Below are 23,452 nucleotides of genomic sequence, written 5' to 3'. Positions count from 1 at the left end.
AGCCGCTCGCGCCACTTGGATGGATGCAGCGACCGCGCGGGTTCCGAATCACAGCTACCGACAGCGTACGGCAAGGCTCTGCACTCCACTTCCGGCGCCTTGGGGGCGGGGCTGTGGCTACGGCTCGCGGCCTGAGCCCAGCCCTCTCTTACGTCACTCGGAGGCGCCGGAAGTCGGGGTGCGCCGTATCCCGGAGGCTCGCTTGACTGCAAGTGGCTGTTCGCTGAGGGACACGGGCAGCTATGGTCTCAGACGGTGAGGGCCGCGCTGGCGGGACCCGGACCCCGGGGCTGAGCGGACTTTACCCGGCCAGGACCGGCCAAATGGAGTATCAATATATTCTGGGGGCTGGGTGGAACTTGTTTGGTCTTTAGAGGAGTAGCGAATGTACTCATTCAGTAAATATTTTTGGAGCGCCTCTTGTGTGCCCGGCGTTATTTCATGCCCTGGGAGATACATAGAGAACGTTACAGACTCGTGGAGCTTACAGTCTAGTGAGCGAGACAGACAGTAGGCAAGTAAATAAAAATAATTTCGAAGGGTGACGAGCTGTGACGACAATATAAAGTGATGATGGGGTCGATTGTGATTAGGGGATGATCAAGAAGGAGCTGCTTTCGATAGGGGTCCAGGGAAGACCAGTGATATTGAAACTAAGACTTGAGTGACTTTATGAAGACCCTGTGGCAAGTTGAGCCACTACATTGCAATGGGAAGACGGAAAGGGGGCACCCGGGGGTAGAGGAAGGTGGAGAGACTTTCGTTCATACATTAAGCTACCAGTTATAGAACCTGATATCTTAAAGGGAGAAAAAAGGGGAGCAGGGTGGGCTAGAAGGATGAAATCAGAGAACTAGCCAGGTGCAGGGCCCTTGTGGGGCTTGATCTCATTTTAAGTGTAATACAAAGCCGTTTTAGGGCTTTACGCAAGGTAGGTTTACTATCTGATTTACGATTTTTTTTTTTTTTTTTTTTTTTTTTGGCCACGCAGTGGCTTGCGGGATCTTAGTTCCCCGACCAGGGATAGAACCTGTGCTCCCTGCAGTGGAAGCGTGGAGTCCTAACCACTGGACCTCCAGGGAAGTCCCTGATTTATGACTTTAAAAGATTACTTTGGCTGCTGTGTGGGAAATGGACTGCAGAGAGCAAGAGTAGAAATAGGTCCTTTCAGAGGCCATAACAATTGTGCACGCATCCTTCATCTGTTTTAATCAATATCACAACCCTGTGAGGGACGCAGACCTTGTATGGCCCCTGTCTACAAATGCGGAGGTAGAGACCCAAAGAAGGAAATTCATAGGGACATTCCATGTGTATATGGATACACACCTCTCCTGACAGGCAGCACTTTCTGTTTTTCTCAGGCTTGATAGTAGCAAGGAAGGCCCTGAGAGTTGGGAGGTGGAACCTGATGGAGAATAAGGCCAAAGGCTTTTGGGTAGAGGAGTGAGGGCCTGTGGGAGACACAATTAAGTGCCTCTTCTGTGCCAGGCACTTTCTTCTGTGATTTATGCAACATTACATTATTCATTCCTCATTCTTTGAGGAGTCCACGGTTTAGAGGGCAGAGCTGGGAAGAGAGATCAGAAACACAGCTAAGTGTAAAATGAGGTAGTGAGTGCTGTCATGAGAAGAGAAGTGATGCTGTTGATGTTCAGAAGTAAGCAGTGGGGCTTTGAAAAGCCACAGTCATTAGAGTCAAGCAGATCTGTCTTCAAAGTTGGGTGTTAGCTTTGCTACTTGCTAGCAGGCCATGTGACTTAGAGCAAGTTACTTTCTCTTGCAAAAGAGAAATACCATGTTTCCCCTAATCTAATATAGTATTGATTATGAAACGTGCTTTTATTTTATTTAATATACCACTAAGAGAAAATAAAATGTGATCAGTCATACGGGTAAGATATCATCCTCAGTTCAGCATCTGTCAAACTTAAAAAAAAAAAAAAGAAAAGAAAGGAGGGAGTACATCTTAAAAATGGTGAAAGATGGCAATAAGTCCCTTGCTGAGTTGTCAGCATGGGATGGGATGATAGGATTACATGTGCCGGACCTGATGCAGAGGGCCTGAGATTTCCAGTCTCCTGAGATGGGGGAGCCAGGACCTGTTGGAAAACCTAGGGAGGACTTCTGGGTGAAGACGTAGCATTGGTTTGGGGCCTTAGAGAGTAAATAGGATTTGGGTATGTAAGCAGACATCAAAGATGGGGTGGGATTATCCTGATACAGGGAACAGGGAACTGGAGGATGGAAAGTATGGGGGCAGGAAAGGCATTGTTGCTTTTTGCTATTAAATGAGCATCCTGGGTTTTTCGTAACAGTGTGTGCTTATGGGTTCATATGTCTGTCACCTCAGAATGTAGGCTCCTTGAGGGCTTGGATTCAGTATCCTCAACACCTATCCCCAACACCGAACACTGGTACTTAGTGTAAATGTTTGTTGAATGAACTAATATGTCAAGTTAGCCTCTTTAGTTGTGTCTGTCACTTTGTGGAGAGTAGCCTAATTTTTTTCACAGTAAAATCTTGACATAGCAAGTGCTTTCCACTCTGGTTTTCACCTTTCTTTTTTTTTGGCCTCATGGTTTATGGGATTTAAGTTCCCCGACTAGGGATCGAACCCAGGCCCTCTGTAGTGAGAGCTCAGAGTCCTAACCACTGGATCGCCAGGGAATTCCCCTCGTTTTCACCTTTTAAAGATTCGTTCCTAAGTATAATTGGCCTTGCTGCTAGGTGATTTGATGGACTTGGAGCCAAATTGATTCTGTGTCTCCCTTTAAATCTACCCCACTGCCACCCCATGACTGAAATTCTACTAGTGATTCTAACTACTGGTTAATCAGTGCTTTCTGTCCTTGACCAGCCATTTAAAATGCATATGTCTTTGGACTCATAAAATAGATATTTATTGATCATTCACCACATGCTAGGCATTGTGCTCGGAGCAGAGGATAAGCAGTGACAAAAGAAAGAAAAATCCCCCCTCACAAAGCTTACATTCTAGTGCATGAAAGGTACAGATGTACAGAAGGCAAGCAAGAGCTTGCTAAGGGCCCCCAGAGCTTTAAATCTTTAAAAGAACTTGGCCTTGTGTTAATTTCATGATTGTAGGATGATAAACATGTAAAGGCATGTAGTGGTGCTTGCTCTGGATTTAATTTACAAATTGAGAATGTTAGCTTTGTTTCACTTTTATGAGGCTAATGTTTTTTATTTTTTGTTAATATTTTCAGAAGATGAATTGAATCTTCTGGTTATCATAGTTGATACCAACCCAATTTGGTGGGGAAAGCAAGCATTAAAGGAATCTCAGGTAAGATTGCTTGAGAAGGCTTTTGGATAATTCTGGTTTGACTGAGTATATGTTTATGTTGCTTTTTTATTAAGGTATAATTTACATATCATAAAATTCACCCATTATAATGTACAGTTCAGTGTTTTTTTAAGTAAAAATCATAGTAAAGTTGTTTAACCATCACCACAATTCCATTGTAGAACACTTCTATTTCCCCCAAAAGCTCCCTTGTGCCTGTTTGCAGTCACTGCTTCAACCCCCTAGTTGTAGGCAACCACTGATCTGCTTTCTGTCTCTATATTGACTTTTCTGGACATTTCATATATCGATTCCATATAATATGTAGTCTTTTTTAAAAAACACTTTCTATTTTGAAATATATTGTTTTGAAATAGTTACAGACTCACAGGAAATTATAAAAGTGGTACAGAGAGGTCCTGTGTGCCCTGGCTTCAGCGTCTCCCAGTAGTAACATCTTTTGTAACTGTAGTACAATAGCAAAACCAGGAAATTGACATCAGTACCATCTACAGCCTTTATTCAAATCACAGCAGTTTTGCATCCACTTGTGTGTGTATGTTTAGTTCTTATCACATGTAAGATTTGTGTAACCCCAACCAGAATCAAGATACAGAGCTGTAAAAAAAAAAAAAAAAAAAAAAAAAAGATAGCTGTTTCATCACACAGGAGCTCCCTGGTGGAGGCATCCTTCATGGTTGCTGTAACTTTCTAGTCCCTGGTACTAATCTACTAATCTGTTCTTCATCTCTAGAATTTTGTTATGTAAATAGATCAGACAGTATGCAACCTTTGAGGCTGGCTTTTTTTCACTCAACATAATGTCCTTGATCTATTCAAGTTGTTCCATGTGCAGAAGTTTGTCCTTTTTATTGCTGAGTAGTGGTCCATGGTGTGATGTACCATAGTTTGTATAATCATTCACCTATCAAAGGACATTTGGGTGGTTTCCAATTTTTGGCTATTACATAAAAAGCTGCTCTGAAAATCTATATACAGGTTTTTGTGTGGATGTAAGCTTTCATTTCTCTGGGATAAATGCCCAGAAGTGCAACTGCTGGGTCATATGTTAATCACATGTTTGATTTTATAAGAAACTGCTTTACTGTTTTCCAGAGTGGCTATACCATTTTACATTCCCACCAGCAAAGTATGAGAGGTCCAGTTCTTTGTATCTTTACCAGCATTTGCTGTTGTGACTTTTTTATGTTAGCTGTTATTATTATTATTATTATTATTATTATTATTATTATTATTATTAGCCGCACCTTGCAGCATGCAGGATTTTAGTTCCCCAACCAGGAATTGAACCTGGGCCCTCAGCAGTGAAAGCGCAGAGTCCTAACCACAGGACCACCAGGGAATTTGCTCGTTAGCGTTTTATAGTTTTCATCAGACAAGTTTTGTAGATTTATACTCAAATACATGTTTTTTAGCAATTGTAAATGAGTAGTATGTTTCAAATTTTGGTTGCCACCTGTTTAATATTAGTATATAGAAATATGATTGATTTTTGTGTGTTGCTCCTGTATGCTGGGACTTTGCTTAACTTACACTTACTTATTAGTCCTAGCAGTGTTTTTTTTTTTGTTTTTTTTTTTTGTTGTTGTTGTTTTTGCGGTACGCGGGCCTCTCACTGTTGTGGCCTCTCCCGTTGCGGAGCACAGGCTCCGGACGCGCAGGCTCAGGGGCCATGGTTCACGGGCCCAGCCGCTCCGCGACATGTGGGATCTTCCCAGACTGGGAAACAAACCCACGTCCCCTGCATCGGCAGGCAGACTCTCAACCACTGTGCCACCAGGGAAGCCCCCTTAGCGGTGTTTTTTAGATTCCTTGGGATTTTCTAAATAGACAGTCATGTCATCTGCAAGTAGGCACAGTTTTATTTTTTTCCTTTCCAATGCACATACCTTTTATTTTCTTCTCTTGCTTTATTGTACTAAAAAGACTTGCAGTACTACGTTCAGTAAGAGTGGTGAAAGTGGACATCCTTACCTTGCTCCTGATCTTAGAGGGAAAGCATTCAGTCTTTCACTGTTAAGTATGGTGTAAACTGTAGCTTTTTTTTGTAGATGCTCTTCATCAAGTTCAGGAAGTTCTCTTCCTAGTTTTGCTTGGAGATTTTTATCATGAATGGATGTTAAGTTTTGTCAAATGATCTTTCTGCATCAATTAATGATTTTTCTCTTTAGCCTGTCAATATGGTGGATTACACTGATTGATTTTCAAATATTGAACCAGCTTTGCATTCCCAGAATAAACCCCACTTGGATTCAGTTTTTATCTATTTTATGATAGATGCTGGTCTATAGTTTTTTTTTTTTTTCTTTTTTGTACTTTGTTTGGCTGATTTGGCTTAAGGGTGATACTGCCTTCATAAAATGAATTGGGAAGTGTTCTCTTCTGTTTTGTGGAAGAGATTATTTAGAATTGGTATCAGTTCTTTAAACTTTTGGTATAGTTCTCCAATGAAATTGTCTGGACCTGGAGATTGCTTTTTGGTGAAGTTTTAAACTATGAATTAAATTTCTTTAATAGTAATTAAACTATTTGAATGATCTTTTTCATATTGGGTGAGTTTTGGTAATAGGTAGTCTTTTGATTTTGGCTTTTAGCATAATATTTTTGAGGTTCATCAACGTTGTAGCATGTATTGGTGGTTCCTTTTTATTACTGAACAGTATTTTATAGTATGAATATACCTCTTGCTTCCCTGGTGGCGCAGTGGTTGAGAGTCCGCCTGCCAATGCAGGGGACACGGGTTCGTGCCCCGGTCCGGGAAGATCCCACATGCCATGGAGCGGCTGGGCCCGTGAGCCATGGCCGCTGAGCCTGCGCGTCCGGAGCCTGTGCTACGCAACGGGAGAGGCCACAACAGTGAGAGGCCTGTGTACCGCAAGAAAAAAAAAAAAAAAAAAGCTGCTTTGAATGAATATACCTCTTGTTTATCTGTTCACAGACATTTAGATTGTTTCCCCTTTTTGACTATTATGAATAATGCTGGTAATTCACAAACAAGTCTTTGTATGAGCATATGTTCGCATTTCTCTTGAGTAGTTAAGAGGCCTATGAGTTGAATTACTGGGTAATATGGTAAGTTTAGACTGAACTTTTTAAGACGTTGCCAAACTTTTCAAAAGTTGGTACACCCTGGGACTTCCCTGGTGGTGCAGTGGTTAAGAATCTGCCTGCCAATGCAGGGGACACAGGTTCAAGCCTTGGTTCAGGAAGATCCCACATGCTGCAGAGCAACAAAGACTGTGTGCCACAACTACTGAGCCCGCGAGCCACAACTAATGAAGCCCACGCACCTAGAGCTGGTGCTCTGCAACAAGAGAAGCCACCACGATGAGAAGCCCATGCACTGCAATGAAGAGTAGCCCCTGCTCGCCGCAACTAGAGGAAGCCAGCCCACAGCAACGAAGACCCAATGCAGCCAAAAAATAAAATAAATAAATGAAATAAAATAAAATAAAAAGAAGTGGCCAAAAAAAAAAAAAAAAAAGTTGGTACACCCTTTTCCATTCCCATCAGAAATGTATGAGAGTTCCAGTCTTTTCTTCACATCCTTGCTGACACTTGTCTGTCTTTTTGATTATAGTCATTCTAGTGTAGGTGGTAATATCTCATTGTGGTTTTAATTTGCATTTCCCTAATGACTAATGATGTTGAGTCTTTCGTTCGTATGCTTATTAGCCATCCATATATTTTCTTTGGTGAAATTTGTATTCAAATATTTTGCCCAATTTAAAAATTTTTAAGTTGGACATTTTCTTAATGGTGTCTTTTTAAAAAATAACTTTATCAAGCTAGAGTTGACATACAATGAGCTGCACATGTTTAAAGTGTTTAATTTGTTATGTTTTAAGTGTTTAATTTGTTATGTTTTCACTTATGTATGCATACATTCATGAAATTATCACCACAATCAAAATAATGAACATATAGATCCATCACCCCCAAAGTTTCTTCCTGTTCCTTTGAATTCATCCCACCCACATCTCTGCCTGTCCCCTCCCAAGGCAACCACTGATCTGCTTTCTGTCACTATAGATTAGTTTGCATATTTTAGGTATTTATATATATGGAATCAAACAGTTTTTTGTTTCGGGTTTTTTTTTTTTTTGGTCTGGTGTTTTCACTCAGCATAATTATTTTGAAATTTGTCCATGTTGCTACATGCATCAATAGTTCATTCCTTTTTATTGCTGAGTAGAATTCCATTGTACAGCTAGACCAGTATATCACTGCATATTACCATATTCTCCAGGAAGACTGTCTTATTTTGAACTCTCATCAGTGGTGTATGAGGATTCTGGGTTTGTTTTTTTTTTTTTTTTTTTTGGTAACAACACAAGATGCTCTGTTTCCTTATTTTATCTTTTGCCAGTATGATGTACCAAAATGATCTCAATTTGCTTTTCGTATATTTAATGGTCCTTTGTATTTCTCCTCTGGGGCATTGCCCATTTTTCTCTTTGCATATTCCTTTTATTTATTTATTTTTAATGGTTTGTGGACACTCTTTATATTAAAGGTTAACTCATCTGTCATACATTGCAAATATTTTTTTCCAGTTTGTAATTTGCCTCTGACTTTTTTTTTTTTTTTTTTGCGGTACGCGGACCTCTCGCTGTTGTGGCCTCTCCCCTTGCGGAGCACAGGCTCCGGACGCGCAGGCTCAGCGGCCATGGGTCACGGGCCCAGCCGCTCCGTGGCATGTGGGATCACCTGGACTGGGACACGAACACGTGTCCCCTGCATCGGCAGGCGGACTCTCAACCACTGTGCCACCAGGGAAGCCCTCACTTTTTTTGTTTAGTCTTTTTTTTTGCCATACAGAAATTTTAATAGGTTTGTTTTACATTTTCAAAAATAGAATGAGTGAAATTTATCAGTTTTATTTTCTGCTTGAAGTATTTCTTTAAGAGAAACATGCTTTATTACATGATTATAAAAATATCCACCTGTGTTTTTTAGTAATATTAGTACTTGTTGGAATGTAAACTGCATGAAAGAAGGGGTCTTTGCCTGGCATATAATAGGTGCTCAGGATACTTAATGAATGAATTCAAAAGTTTTACAATTACCAATTTAATCAGTGTATATTAATTGTCTATTCCATGTGTAGCAATGGTTTGCTAGTAATTTTATCATAGAAGTTGTGATATGTTTGCTCTTCCCTGAATGTTATGCAGAAAACATTTGTGGAATATTGTAGTGATGTAGAATTGGTTTCATAAGTAAAATGAGAAAACTATAGTTTCTTTTTTTCAGGTTTATCCATATTTTTGCTATGAATATATTTATTTATGAATAAATAGGTTGTATCAATTAACAGTATAACAGCTGGAAAAATAACAGTGAAAATGAATGTCTTTGCGTATGATTTCTTGTCTCAGTTGGAATTTTTGTCTTTCTTCGGTCTATATTTCAAATTGGACTGTTTTCATTATCGTGGAGGATGAAAATGCAGCTGGTAGACAGTTATGTAAGGGAGGAGAAAAAGTAAGGGCAGTTCTCTATAACCAGTATTAGTAAAGATTGATGCTACTGACTAAATTATATTTAGGTCATCTCTAGCACAAATCAGTCATCATGTTTATAAAAAAGGACTGTATCTCCTTACTTCCCCAGTTCCATCCCATCCCCCAACAGCAATTCTTCCTTCATTTTGCTCTGCTCCGCTCCGTGAGATCTGACCCGCCATGTGTTGTTTTTCTAAGCAAGTCAGAAATGGGCAAGTCTGTGCTGTTCAGTATTGGAAAACTTTAAGTTTCAAATGTTTTTGCTTATGACTTTGGAGGGGGGGGGGCTCCAGAGCAAATTTTTAGAAGTGAATAATTGTCTAAAATTTAAATGAAATCTTAATCATTTCAAGACCTGACATAGCTATTTGGATAGCTAATTTACTTTCTTTTGTCTTCTGTTTTTCAACAGTTTACTTTATCAAAATGCATAGATGCAGTGATGGTGCTGGGAAATTCTCATTTATTCATGAATCGTTCCAACAAACTTGCTGTGATAGCAAGTCACATTCAAGAAAGGTATGACCATTATGATTACTCTTCCTGTCCAGTGCTTAGGGACCCTTGGACCAGATATTACTGGGGTAGATAAATATACCTCAAATAATAAACCAGTAGTAGGTAAGAATTTGGTATGAAGCATTTCAAGAGACTGTAAAGCATTTCAAGAGACTGTAACCCAGTACCTTCTTTATTCTTCTCGTTTTTTAAGAAAACAGTGGAATCATCAAAATATTCTGTGGTGGTAGACTCATGTTTGCCCATTTGCCTATTTTCTACATTCTTTAAAACTGAAATTTATTATGGAATCTTGGTGTGGTGTGGTTTTTGTTGTCTGTGCTGGATTTCACTTTGATGTTTAGTGAGGGCTTCAAGTCCTGGTGTAACTAGGTTCTTTTTGTTTTTTTGTTTTTCTGTTTCAGTCGATTCTTATATCCTGGAAAGAATGGCAGACTCGGAGACTTCTTTGGAGACCCTGGCAACCCTTCTTCTGAATTTACTCCCTCAGGGAGTAAAGATGGAAAATATGAGTTGTTAACAGCAGCAAATGAAGTTATTGTTGAAGAGATCAAAGATCTAATGACCAAGAGTAACTGCTTTCAGCTTTTTTTTTTTTCTTCCATTATTGCTGTTTGCAAGTGGAGTTGAATGTGGAGGTCCTTGAGGCTTTGAGTCCAAAACTTTGAGGATCTCGATGCTATTTACTTCATTCTCTCTTTTCTTTTAAAAAATCTTTTCCATCAAAGCCTGTGCATTAGTTGCCTGACCTCTGCAGCATTGACACTGTTCGCCATCCTCCGCTTCTTAAAATGCTCTGGTTTCTGAGGATAGCCTGTTGACCTAGTTTTCCTCTTTTTTGGACCATTCTTTCTTCCATTTCTGACTTTTTCTTCTTTCTTCTTGTTTCTTAAAAATATATACTTTTTTTATTCTGCCAGGTTATTTTCTTATTTTCTCCCTCTGTGTGTTCTTATCCACTCTTGTCATTAATTATCATTTATTTATGAACACTTCCCAGTTTTTGTCTCTAATCTAGCCTTTCTTTCAAGCTGCAAATGTCTCCACTTAAGTGTCCCACAGTCTCATTAACACGGCCCAGACCAGTTTCATTATCTTTTCTCTCAGACCACCATTTCCATTTCCTATTTCTGTCATCCCCCAGCCACCTACTTTTCCAAAATTTTCTTTTTTGACTCCTTCCTCCTCATCCAACATCTAATCAGCTATGAGATCCTATTAATCTATCCTCAGCAGTATCTCCAAAGTCTGACCCCTTATTACCTGCCATCTTACCTGCTAGCTGAGCCTTGGCAGTGCTGACATGTTGGGCTGGGTAGTTCTTTATTGTGGGGCTTTCCTGTGCTTGGAAGGATACTGAGCAGCATCCCTGGCCTCAACCAACTGGATGCCGTAATATCCCCCGGTTGTGAGAACCAAATGTCCCCCGTGGGGCACAGTTGCCCAGGTGGAGAGCCTTTGCTCTAGATTGTTGTTAGCAACTTCTTAACCGACTCCTGTCTCTCTCCGTTCCAGTCTGTCCACTCAGCATCTAGAGGTATCATCCTAAATATCAGAGCTGCTGTTCCCTCCCTTAAAGACCTTTTGCTGATTCCCTGTTGCCTGCAGGCAGTGGTTTCAATCTGCCTCCTGTGTCCAAATCACCTGTGGGGAAAAGGCAGTTCTAGAGACAGAAAGTGGATTAATGATTTCTCCTGGGGCTGGGGAGGAGCAGAGAATTGATAGGAATGGGCCCAAGTGATCTTTCGGGGTGATGGAAATGTTCTACAATTGGATTGTGGCGAGGATTTACATCCCTATAAATTTAGTAAAAATCATTAACTTGTGTGCTTAAAAAGATAATTTTGTGATCTGTAAGTTATACCCCAATAAAACTGTTAAAAATCACCTGGAGGGCTTGTTAAAATGAAATACTGAACCCCACTCCATAGTTTCTGATTCAGTGGGTTTAGGGAGGGCCCAAGAATTTGTGTTTCTATTGAGTTCCCTGGTGATATTCCTACAGCTGGTTCTCGAATCATGTTTTGAGCAACCACTGGCCCCCAGGGCAAAGTCCCAACTTCTCAGTATAGTGTTCCAGACCTTTCCTGGTCTGACCTCCCCATGGGGTATCAGTGCTCCTGGACCAGTTGCAGGCCCTGTTCGCACAGTGTCAATCTGGGCTCCCCACCTTCTTGCACTGAAGGTATAGAATTTTTATTTTTATGAGAGTGACTGTTTTTCACTCAAGTCTCCAAATAAGTTGTAAACCTCGTTCCTGCCTCCCACAGCCAGGGCACTTTCTCCAGTCCTCTTTTCACGGCTTTCCCAGGCAGGTGGGAGGCAGTGGGAAGGGCTCGGGGCCTGGCCAGGGGCCACTGTCCAGGCTGCCTGCAGTTGCACAGGGCCTCTGCTACCACTTAGGTCATTGAGCAACCACAACCTTCCCCAGTAACACCAGGATATTTTTTATTATCTGTTTTTTATAACATAAAATTTACCATTTTAACCATTTTTAAGTGTACAGGTCAGTGGTGTTAAGTACATTCACGCTGTTGTGCAAAATCACCACTGTCCATTTCCAGAACTGTTTCATCGTTGAAAACTGAAACTTTATACCCATTAAACAACAGCCCCCCATTCCTGCCCCTTCAGCCCCCAACCACCGGGGTATTTTAAATTGAGAAAATGTTTAAAAATTGCTTATCTATGTTTTTAAACCCAGTTTGAAAATGTCATCTGATTTCATTCATGAAGAATGCTTTGGTTTGAAAATGATTTTAGGTCAAGAAAGTACCTAAAAATTCCCTTTTTAATGTTTTTTGTTATCTACAGGTGACATAGAGGGACAACATACAGAAACTCTGCTGGCAGGATCCCTTGCCAAAGCTCTTTGCTGTATCCTTGGTGTTTTAATCATTCAGAAGGTGTTTTTTTGTAATAAAGAGATCTGAACTTGTGATAGTTCTCAGAACCTTGGGTGCCCATGTTAATGGAAGGCATGAGTATTCTAAAGTGGTAGATAATCAAAAAATAGTTTATCTTGGCTTTGACATGTTTTTAGGACAAGCTAAGAATGAGAAAACTCTGGTTTCTCCAGCATGTCTTGCTCATGATGCATTGTTCTTCAGGATGCTTCTTTGCTTCTTATTAGACAAATTAAAAAATATTTTTTTTGGTCTCTCGTGTTGGAAGCAGGGTTTGATTTAAAAAGCCATTTACTAACCCTGGGGCTTACTAAATGAGTAGCTAGCTGCTTCTCTACAGGAGAATGTGTTATTTTGCACACCTTTATAAGCATTTTGATTATGTTTGTGTGATATTTTCTCAGTCTTAAGTAATTTAGTTTGTTAGTTTTGTACAATATTGAGTCTGTCCAGACCTTGATTGGGGGTGTCTGATCATCTGGATATGCTTTTCAAATTCATTATCTCATTTGATGGTGTATTGATTTACTTGTGTTCCCAGTATTCAAATCCAGGACATGGTGGATAATCATAGAACAAGCAGGTGGATAATCAAGAACAATCAAATCTACTAATTTTAATTTTCTGGGATAAAGATCATATTTTGGTCAGGTTACAAAGCCCACTTGATTACAGAGTTAGTAATTGGAAGCTCCCAATCAGTCTTGTTTTATGTGTTTATTGTGGGCCTTGGAGCTTTTCCTTTTTTCAGCTGGGTGGATGCTGGATTTATTTAACTAAAATTGAGGTTATTTTTCTGTTTACTATTAGTATTTATGAAATAATATTTTTAAATTCCTTAATGCTAAGAAAATAAGACATTCATAGAATGAACAAGGATGTTAAAGGTAGGCGCCTACATTCTTCTATGAGACTGTAATCTTTATTTTACTACTATAACTTTGAGGTACTGTTTAAAAATTGGTGAGAAAACCTTATATGTAATACGTTTAATAAGATTCAGTTAAATTGTAAACTGTTTTTATCTCTTTATAGATAATCAGGAAATGAAATCAAGGATATTGGTAAGATTAAAAAGATATCAAAACGATGTTTTTATACCAGCTAAAGCCAATTAGAAAACATAATGGGAAATAAGACCCATTTATAATAGAAACAATAAATATTAAGTACCCAGAATTAATTAACAAGCAATACGTAAAATTGATTATGGTGAAAAACTAAAATTCTGAGAGACGTGAAAGAATTGAATAAATGGAGAGCCATATTTTTTTTTCTTTTTAAAATTTGTATTTTATTATTTATTTATTTATTATTGTTTTTAACATCTCTATTGCAGTATAATTGCTTTACAATGGTGTGTTACTTTCTGCTTTATAACAAAGTGAATCAGTTATACATATACATATATCCCCATATCTCCTCCCTCTTGCATCTCCCTCCCACCCTCTCTATCCCACCCCTCTAGGTGGTCACAAAGCACCAAGCTGATCTCCCTGTGCTATGTGGCTGCTTCCCACTAGCTATCTAGTTTACATTTGGTGGTGTACATATGTCCATGCCACTGTCTCACTTAAAAATATGGAACGCTTCACGAATTTGCGTGTCATCCTTGCGCAGGGGCCATGCTAATCTTCTCTGTATGGTTCCGATAAAATTTGTACTTTTTAAAAATTGAAGTATAGTTGATATACAATGTTATTTATGTTACAGCTGTATGATACAGTGATCCACAATTTTTAAAGGTTATACTCCATTTATAGTTATTATAAAATATTGGCTATATTCCCCATATTTTTGTACAGTTGTACAGTGTATCCTTGTAGCTTATTTTATGCATAATAATTTGCACCTCTTAATCCTTTGCCCCTATATTGTCCCTCCCCTCTTCCCTCTCCCCACTGGTAACCCTTAGTTTTTGGAGATCCATACTTTATTCTTCAATGTCAATTTTTCCAATATTAAACTGTAAGTTCAATGCAATCTCAGAATATTAATCAGATTTTTTTTTCCTGGCAGAGTGGGGGGATTTAAGAAAGTCAACAGCTTATCTGAAAGAATAAATCAATGAGAATAGCCAGGAGCTTTCTGAAAGAAAATAGTAGGCAGGAACTTGCTCCAGTTGACTTAAAGAAAGACACACAACATAAGAGTTGTGAGTTGTAAGTTTTATCCAGAGTCTTACTGAGGGTTATAGCCCAGGAGACAGCCAGTCAGCTGTGAGGAAACTGCCCCAAAGAGGTAGGGGAGAAGCCAGTTTATATATGATTTTTTTGGCTAGGAAATTCATGCAGTCAAGCATATATCTTGGTAAAAGATTACTGCTAATTACGAAGAACAGATATCTGAAGTTAGTGATTTTAGTGCTTTTCTATTTCTTTTTTCAGTTCTTGCCTGCAAAGAGGCAAGGATCTGGGGTCATTGAAATTCTTCCTGAGATATGCATCTAACTATCTAAAGGCCTATTTATCCAAAGCACAGAGTCCCTTATCCTGTTTTTCATCCTGAACTCCTCTCAGGGTGAGCTGTTGGTGGGCAGCTGCAGTGAGTTCCCCGTTAACCCTTGTAGAACTGGGTAGTGAGCAGTTCTCTTTGTTCTTCTTTGTGCACACTCCTTTAGGCATTAAAACACATTATAAAGCTACAGTGACTGTGGTTCTGGTATAGTAGTAGGCAAACAGATAATGGAAAAGACTAGAGTCCAGAAACCAGGTACACAGTGGGGTTTGACGTGATAAACGAAGCACTTCAAATTAGTGGGAGGGAAATGGATTTTTCAGTAAAAGGTACTGGGCCAGTTGATTGGCCATTTGCGGGAAAGCAAAGCTAGATCTCACTGCTTATACCTAAACACATAGTAAAGATCAGACATTTCAATGTAAAAATTCAAGTCATAAAAGCTCTAGAAGAAAATATCTGTTTATAGTCTTGTGTTGATGAGTATCTTGCTAAGCATGATATGAAACTTTAAAGGGAAGCGTAAGACCTCAAAAAAATGAAACCCCCAAAACAAGGATGGGGAAAAAAAAAACTATTAGGAAAAAGTACTTTCAGTATAGCTACCTGACAGGATTAATGTAATATTTCTAAACTAAAAAGGAGCTCTTGTAAATTAATTTTTAAAAGCCAGGGTTGACTCTGAAGAAACAAGTGGGAGACGAGCAATCTGCAGAAGAGGAAATGAAAATGACCAGTTAGCATTTGGGAATATGGTCAGCCCTACTGGTGGTTGTTCCCTTGCACCGCCCACAGGAGGATAAACTGGTACAGCTTTTCTGGAGGGCAGTTCGGTAATATGTATCAAAATTAAATGTGCAGACACTTTATAATCTCACTGATTATTTTAGGAGCTAATCGGAGAGTTGTGCAAAGGGTAGATGAGAGTGTTCGTTAGAGCATTGTCTAAAACCGAGGTTTGCAAACTGCTTCAGTGTCTTCTATAGGTAACTGGTTAAACGGTGGAAACCTATGAACTCAGCATGAAGGATGGTTACATCCAAATTTATTGATGTAAGATTTTTCCCCCAGATATGGTGGACTGAAAAAGCAGGTTGCAGAACACTAGATAGAGTATCATCCTGGGGTGTGTGTGTGTGAGTATATATACATGGCCACATAAGTGCTCTTTAGAAACTATTAACAAGGGTTATTTCTTGAGGGATAGGATTTGGGGGAGATTTTTGCAGTCATCTTTACAGTTTTAGGTATTATTTAATAATAACTTCAAAGACAAATTAGAAAGATGATATTGGTTGTAATTTGTAGTATATTGTGATGACATTTGAGTGAGAATACTAGGATGTGGCTGAAAGGTATTAACATGGATGTGATTTTTAGGTTATTAAGGCTGCAGAAGACAGCACGTTACAGTATATGAACTTCATGAATGTCATCTTTGCAGCACAGAAGCAGGTGAATTGAAAGCCTTCTTTTTAAAGAATATTGGTTTCATAATGAAGGAGTTAATTTTATTGTTTGAATGACCTACTTAGAGAGGTATTCTGACTAGATACTTATTAAGGGATTGGGAATCTGGAATCCATATTTTGTACAATACTAGTCATTTCTCTGTTTTGGGTCCTGGACTCTTGAGAATCTGATGGGTCCCCAGAAAAATATGCACTCAAACAGTTTTGCAGATAGTTTTCTGGTATTCCTGTAACCATTTAGCCCATCCTTGGACCCCAGGCTAAGAATTCTAGGTTTTATAGTTTGCTGCATACCTTGCTTCCGTTTCTTTGTCTCTTTGCTTCAGGGAGGTCTTATAAAGATTTGATATTTTTACTTTGCAAATAACCGAAGTGTTCAGATGAGTATCACTAATACGTTTTCTTCTTTGATATGTTAAAAGAAAACTTCCTTAAAACTTCAGTTTTAACCTAAAGTGCTGCTAGAGCCATGTAAAATATTCTCCGTCTTGGAGTGGTAGCATGATATAGTGAAAAGACCATGGACTTTGGGGACAGGCAGACTGGGGTTGACAGCACTGCTTCCCCTTGGCTCTGTGACCACCGCCCGGCCAAGGCCTGGGTGCTTCAGCTGTAAAATGAAAATCAAATATCTACCTTGCAGAGTTATTATGCATGTTAAATGAGCCATTTTAAGAATAGAGTCTGGCATATAGTAGGTTCTCACTGTAAGGTAGTCATTATTATTCCTATAATATTTTTTGAAATGTTCATTTCAGAATATTTTGATTGATGCCTGTGTGTTAGACTCCGATTCAGGACTCCTCCAACAGGTATATTTTATTTTATTTTTATTTATTTTTAAAATAAATTTATTTATTTATTTTATTTTGGCTGCATTGGGTCTTTGTTGCTGTGCACGGACTTTCTCTAGTTGCAGCGAGCGGGGGCTATTCTTTGTTGCAGCGTGCAGGCTTCTCATTGCGGTGGCTTCTCGTTGTGGAGCATGGGCTTTAGGTGTGCGGGCTTCAGTAGTTGTAGCTCGCGGGCTGTAGAGCACAGGCTTCGTAGTTGTGGTGCATGGGCTTAGTTGCTCCACGGCATGTGGGATCTTCCTGGCCCAGGGCTCGAACCTGTGTGCCCTGCATTGGCAGGAGGATTCTTAACCACTGCACCACCAGGGATGCCCAAAAGGTATATTTTAAATGAATGCTTGGTGTTGGTGGTTATGAAAGCGTGGTGTGTTCTCTTAACTTTTTGTTAAATGCTTTTCATCTGCCAGTCTTCACACATTTTTATTTTTTAATATTTAATTAATTAATTTATTTACTTATTTAGGCTGTGCCGAGTCTTAGTTGCGGCATGCGGGATCTAGTTCCCCGACCAGGGATTGAACCTGGGGCCGTGCATTGGGAGCTCGGAGCCTTATCCACTGGACCACCAGGGAAGTCCCCACACATTTTTAGGGATTAGCCTGTATGATGCTTTAGATTAGAGCACCAACATCTCTCTGGTTTCTTTGATATTTTTATTTACATTTTACACAATGATTTGATTGAATTTGTAAAAGTAATTTACACATTAAAACAAATTCAAGCAACACAGAAAAGTATTTTTTAAAAGTTAAAAAAAGGGCTTCCCTGGTGGCGCAGTGGTTGAGAGTCCGCCTGCCGATGCAGGGGACATGGGTTTGTGTCCCAGTCCTGGAAGATCCCACATGCCGCGGAGCGGCTGGGCCCATGAGCCATGGCCGCTGAACCTGCGTGTCCAGAGCCTGTGCTCTGCAACGGGAGAGGCCACAACAGTGAGAGGCCCGTGTACTGCAAAAAAAAAAAAAAAAAAAAATTCCCTTCAAATCCTATCATCTGAAAGTTACTGTTGTTAGTATTAGGTGAACAGCATGACAGATCTCTCTATACATACAGATGGAAGAATAGGTCACTAAGCAAAGACTTTTATAAAAATAGGATCATATTCCAGATCTGCGCTATTCTTTATGGTAGCCATATGGCTGTTGAGCTCTTGAAATGAGTCTGATCTGAATTGAGATGTGCATAAGTATACACACTGAATTTCAAAGACTTAGTATTGAAAAAAGCAATGTAAAATATCTCATTAATGATACTTATACTGATTACATGTTAAAATGATAACATTTTGGATATATTGAGTTAAATGAAAATGCTCTTAAAATTAATTTTATCTCTTTTTTTAAAAATAAATTTATTTTTGGCTGCATTTGCTTTTCCTTGCTGTGCACGGGCTTTCTCTAGTTGCAGCGAGCGGGGGCTACTCTTTGTTTCAGTGCGTGGGCTACTCATTGCGGTGGCTTCTCTTGTTGCAGGGCATGGGCTCTAGGTGCGTGGGCTTCGGTAGTTGTGGCACACGGGCTCAGTAGTTGTGGCTCGTGGACTCGGGCGCAGGCTCAGTAGTTGTGGCGCACGGGCTTAGTTGCTCTGCGGCATGTGGGATCTTCCCGGACCAGGGCTTGAACCCGTGTTGCCTGCATTGGCAGGCAGATTCTTAACCACTGCGCCAGCAGGGAAGTTCCTTATCTCTTTATTTTTCCTTTTTTATGTGGCTAGAAAATAAAAAGTTACATACGTTGCTCACATTATATTTCTTTTGGACAGCACTGTTACATGTTACTTTTATTTTTTATTTTTATTGGAGTATAGTTGCTTTACAATGTTGTGTTAGTTTCTACTATACAGCAAAATGAATCAGCTATACATATACATATATCCCCTTTTTTGGATTTCCTTCCCATTTAGGTTACCACAGAGCATTGAGTAGAGTTCCCTGTGCTATACTGTAGGTTCTCACTAGTTATCTATATTATACATAGTATCAATAGTGTATATATGTCAGTCCCAATCTCCAAATTCATTCCACTCCCCCAGATGTTTCTTTTTTTTTTTTACATTTATTTAATTTATTTTTGGCTGCGTTGGGTCTTCGTTGCTGCACGTGGGCTTTCTCTAGCTTCGGTGAGCAGGGGCGACTTTTCATTGTGGTGCACGGGCTTCTTACTGTGGTGGCTTCTCTTGTTGCAGAGCACGGGCTCTAGGCGCGCGGGCTTCAGTATTTGTGGCACGTGGGCTCAGCAGTTGTGGCTCGCGGGCTCTAGAGTGCAGGCTCAGTGGTTGTGGCACACAGGCTTAGTTGCTCCGCGGCATGTGGGATCTTCCCAGACCAGGACTTGAACCGGTGTCCCCAGCAATGGCAGGCAGATTCTTAACCACCGCACCACCAGATGTTATTTTTAATCAAAATATGAAACTGAATTTTACTTTAACTAAAAAGGGAAAAGAAAAAAAAAACAGAAATAAGACTGAAGAAATTACGAAACTTTTGATAAACGTTTTTTTGACCGCAAGAAATATTATTTCCTAAAAGATTAGTTAAAAGCACAAAATTGTGGAAAACTTTTAGTTTAGGTTACTGCTGGGGATGCGTGGGGAAAGGGAGATACAGCCAGAAAGTACACCAGCTTCAAAGGTTCTAGAATTATCCTATTTCTTAAGCTTGATGGTAAGTGCATGGTGTTTGTTGGGAATGTGAAAAGGTACAGCCACTTTGGAATACAGTCTGAAACTTCCTCAGAAAGTTAAACATAGAATTACCAGTTGAGTCCACAATTCCATTCTTAAGATATATATTTAAGAAAAATGAAAACGTGTCCATAAAAGATACTGTACGTGAATATTCATAGCTGTGCTATTCATAATAACCCAGAAGTGGAAACAACTCAAATGCCCATCAGTGGATGAACGGATAGATAAATTGTGGTCTATCTATGCAATGGAATATTATTAGGTCATAAAAGGGAATGAAGTACTGATACATGCTACAATATGAACATACCTTGAAAACATTATCCTAAGTGCAAGAAGTAAAAGGAAACATATTGTCTGATTCCATTTGTATGAAGTGTCCAGAATAGGGAAATCCATAGAGACAGAAGGCAGATTAGTGCTGCCAGGGGAAAGGAGGGATGGAGAATGACTGTTAATGGGGATGGGATCTCTTTTTAGGGTGATGAAAATGTTCTGCAACTAGATAGTGGTGACAGTTGCACAACTCTGAATATTCTAAAAACTAGTAAATTGTACACTTTAAAAGGGTGAGTTTAATAGCATGTGAATTACGTCTCAAACTGTTACTAAAAGATACAATGAGAATGAATAAACATGGCAAGAATAGAAATGTATCAGTAGCAAACTAACAGGAAAAAGGGCTTGTACTCTTATACTCCAGTCTTCAGAGGGTAAAAGGGTGTGGGCCAAGGGGAAAACGCAAGATATTTGAACATCTGAAGAGGTAGCTGCAAGTTTCTGGTCCTCCTGCACTCTGGGAAAGATTCCCTTTTAATTCTGTGTCGTATCTTCCTCTCCTTTTGGAGACTTGAAGAGTTGCTGCTGAGAATGACCTCCCGCTGGAAAAGCTAAGCGAGTGCTGGTTTGGCTGAGAGCCCTTTGTCTTGCAGGCTTGTGACATCACAGGGGGACTGTACTTGAAGGTGCCTCAGATGCCCTCCCTTCTGCAGTATTTACTGGTAAGGAAATGTCAACAGTGAACCTAATTCCTTGAGTCCAGTGAGACCCCTGTTTCCTGGGGAATGAACGGGAGTAAGATGGCTGATGCCTAGTAACTGGAAGAAAGGAACAGAGGGATGACCTAGGGAATTCGAACTTAAGGGAGCCTTTGGACCCTGTAAGCTGTATGCGGAATGTTGTATGCCTGTGTGGTGGTGCTCAATAATTGTGGAATGGCTAGAAACACATTTCTAATAGTCTATTTCTAATAGACTTTCAAGGAAAATCTAATTTAGTATTCTCAGTGTTTACTGGCTAATATCTGCTATCTGTGTCCTGGCTTCGGGTTGTTTTCCCCCATGTTTTACATAAAATTTCCTTGCTTTTTTTTTAACAGTGGGTTTTTCTTCCTGATCAAGATCAGAGGTCTCAGTTAACCCTTCCACCTCCAGTTCATGTCGACTACCGGGCTGCTTGCTTCTGCCATCGAAATCTCATTGAAATCGGCTACGTGTGTTCTGTGTGCTTGTCAAGTAAGTTCACGTAGCGCTGAGTTTTTCTATGTTGTGGAGGAGTGTGCAGAAAACATCTCCAACTGTGTGGCTGTTAGACCGTCCTGTTCATTTTTCGTTTTTTCAATTTGCAGTATTCTGCAACTTCAGCCCTATCTGCACTACATGCGAGTAAGTATCTTTGAGGCTGTGTGGCTGGCTTGCCCTTTATAGAGATTTAGAGCATTAAAAAGTATTTCCTTCTCTGTATTATTTCAGGACAGCCTTTAAGATTTCTCTCCCTCCTGTACTGAAGGCCAAGAAAAAGAAACTGAAAATGTCCGCATGACAGTAAAAATTGTTTCCCTATTACTTAAGAGCTATTAATAGAAATTATATGGCAGAATCTTTGTTAGGAAGGCTCTGAAAAAAAGAGAGATATGTGTAAGATAAATTTTAGTGAAACTTTCTTACAGGAAATAGACTAAAACATCATCCTCATCCTATGCTTCTTGGGGGCTGATTTATTTGAGGGAGTCATTCTATGCAATATACCCTAAAATTTTTTCTGACTGGTTTTTGTCCAGAAATGGAGGAAGAAAGCACAAATTTGTGATTTTTTTTTTTTTAAATGAGGTGATCGTTTGTCAAAGCCATTCTGTACGGACTGATTATAAGCCTCAGAACCTACCAAGTCTAGGTTCTTACTGTGAAATGTATGATGTGAGATTTGAACACAGTTTTGGAAAAAGTGACTATGGAGTAATGGCATTAATCAAGATAGAACATGTTACTTGAGTCAACACTTCGACAGTAGTCACATAAATAAAATCCTTGTTTTCTAGATTGAGGTTTAGCTCCAGATATTAGCAGATACTTATTCTTTTGTCTGACATTAGTACATGTTTGGTCAGAGTTATCCAGATAGTTTGTCACTGAATATCTCTAAAATCTGATTTTAAATGAGTAAGGAGAGTGAGTGCAGTAGTCTGGTGGGAACTTTTTCTTTAAGAACAGTTGTGTGAAGAGCTTATTTGTGAAAGCCAGGGTCTGGGTTCTGAGGGGGAATTTCTTGGGGAGAATGGATTCTGTACAGTGAAGTGTTGCCCCACATAGAATTCATCCCTTTTTTAATGAGGAGGGGGAAAGCATTAATACTGGAGAACTGTTCTCTAGAAGCTTTGGACTTAATACTGAAAAATTCTATAAGTTCAAAAGAAAAATTATTTGCAACAATAAAAAACTTATTTTTCTATGTAACCTTGAAGTTATTAAAAGTCCTTTTAAATTCCAGCAGAGTGTAGGAAGTGTTTTTAGGAATGGTGGCCAATTTAATTTTTTTAAAAAAATAAATTGACAAAGACCTATTTGTGTATACAACCTTGTATATAAATAAGATTTTAATTTTCTCTTGATACCATCTCAGAAACTGAGTCTCATTTAAGCAATTTGGTGTTTGGTTGGATTCTTTCAAGTAGATTTTATATTCTGTATTTACAGTTTTGTTAACAAATACACAAAGATTTTGGTGATCACTTTGCAAGTATTTGCTAATCTTTAAGAATCTGTTTGTCTTTTTAAAATAATATTTAATATTTCACAGCCTAACTATGTGTAATGGAGATCTCTATTTTAAGTCTAGGAAACAAAGAACCATATATCTAAAGATGAATAATTTCAAACAAGCTGATAAGGTTTTTGTTATTACTTTTTCATTTGACATGTTTTATGAACTGGCCTAATTCTGTTTAAATTTTATTTTTAACAGTTGTGTTTGTTGTTTATTTTGTATAAATGTTTATAATAAAATAATTTAAACTTTCATATTTGCTTATTTCCTCTCATTCACTGTTTATTTCATGCTCATTCAATTCATCTTCAACTCTACTTTTTACCTGGATTTGGTCACATGTCAGTTTTTTATTCAACTCTGAAGAACTTTAATTTCAAATCTTGCCAAAACTCTCACAAAAATATTGTTACAAATACTGTACAATTATAGATTGGTATGAAAGTTTTAATACAAGATTTCTTACACACCATACATGGATTCTCGCAGTGAATTGGTTCACCACTGCTCTGATGGCTAACAAAATGAGTGAACATTTATTGAGTGCTTACTATATCCCAGGCATTAGCCTAAGCTCATTAGATGTGCTACCTCACTTAATTCTCACACAATCCTATTTGGGAGAGACTATTATCTCCTTTTTAAAGATGAGGAAGGACTTCCCTGGTGGTCCAGTGGCTAA

The 23,452-nt window shown here is 39.1% G+C and overlaps 1 protein-coding gene and 1 non-coding gene across 3 annotated transcripts; one reads left to right on the top strand and one right to left on the bottom strand.

Annotated features, from left to right (window-relative positions):
• The first annotated feature begins 215 nt into the window (after nt 1-215).
• On the top strand, nt 216-22,043 carry GTF2H3 (general transcription factor IIH subunit 3). 2 transcript variants are annotated; one of them, XM_007448659.1, is made up of 13 exons: nt 216-255; nt 3,231-3,310; nt 9,251-9,357; nt 9,762-9,928; nt 12,172-12,234; nt 13,121-13,150; nt 13,299-13,327; nt 16,101-16,175; nt 16,951-17,004; nt 20,661-20,729; nt 21,107-21,242; nt 21,356-21,392; nt 21,480-22,043. In XM_007448659.1, exons 1-13 carry the CDS (start codon nt 243-245, stop codon nt 21,547-21,549), a joined length of 930 nt encoding a protein of 309 aa, XP_007448721.1. In that variant the 5' UTR covers nt 216-242; the 3' UTR covers nt 21,550-22,043. The 2 variants fall into 2 exon arrangements, with proteins under 2 accessions (XP_007448721.1, XP_007448722.1); XM_007448660.1 differs by lacking the exons at nt 16,101-16,175; nt 16,951-17,004 and having other exon boundaries at nt 243-255; nt 21,480-21,549.
• Nucleotides 4,601-4,673, bottom strand: TRNAE-UUC (transfer RNA glutamic acid (anticodon UUC)). Its single transcript has one exon. It is a non-coding gene; the product is annotated as a tRNA-Glu (tRNA).
• Nucleotides 22,044-23,452: the final 1,409 nt, after the last annotated feature.

The sequence above is a fragment of the Lipotes vexillifer genome, unplaced genomic scaffold, assembly GCF_000442215.2.
Source record: "Lipotes vexillifer unplaced genomic scaffold, Lipotes_vexillifer_v1.1 scaffold21, whole genome shotgun sequence".
Classification (NCBI taxonomy): Eukaryota; Metazoa; Chordata; class Mammalia; order Artiodactyla; family Lipotidae; genus Lipotes; species Lipotes vexillifer.
The sequence above is the reverse complement of the archived record's forward strand: the minus strand, read 5'-3'. Positions and strand labels throughout refer to the sequence as shown.

What these genes read in the sequence shown, in the direction of transcription:
- GTF2H3 (XM_007448659.1), top strand. An exon ending in CCTTGCCAAAGCTCTTTGCT is followed by an intron (nt 12,235 to 13,120) that starts GTATCCTTGGTG and finishes TAAGAAAATAAG; the next exon opens with ACATTCATAGAATGAACAAG. An exon ending in TCTTTGCAGCACAGAAGCAG is followed by an intron (nt 16,176 to 16,950) that starts GTGAATTGAAAG and finishes TGTTCATTTCAG; the next exon opens with AATATTTTGATTGATGCCTG.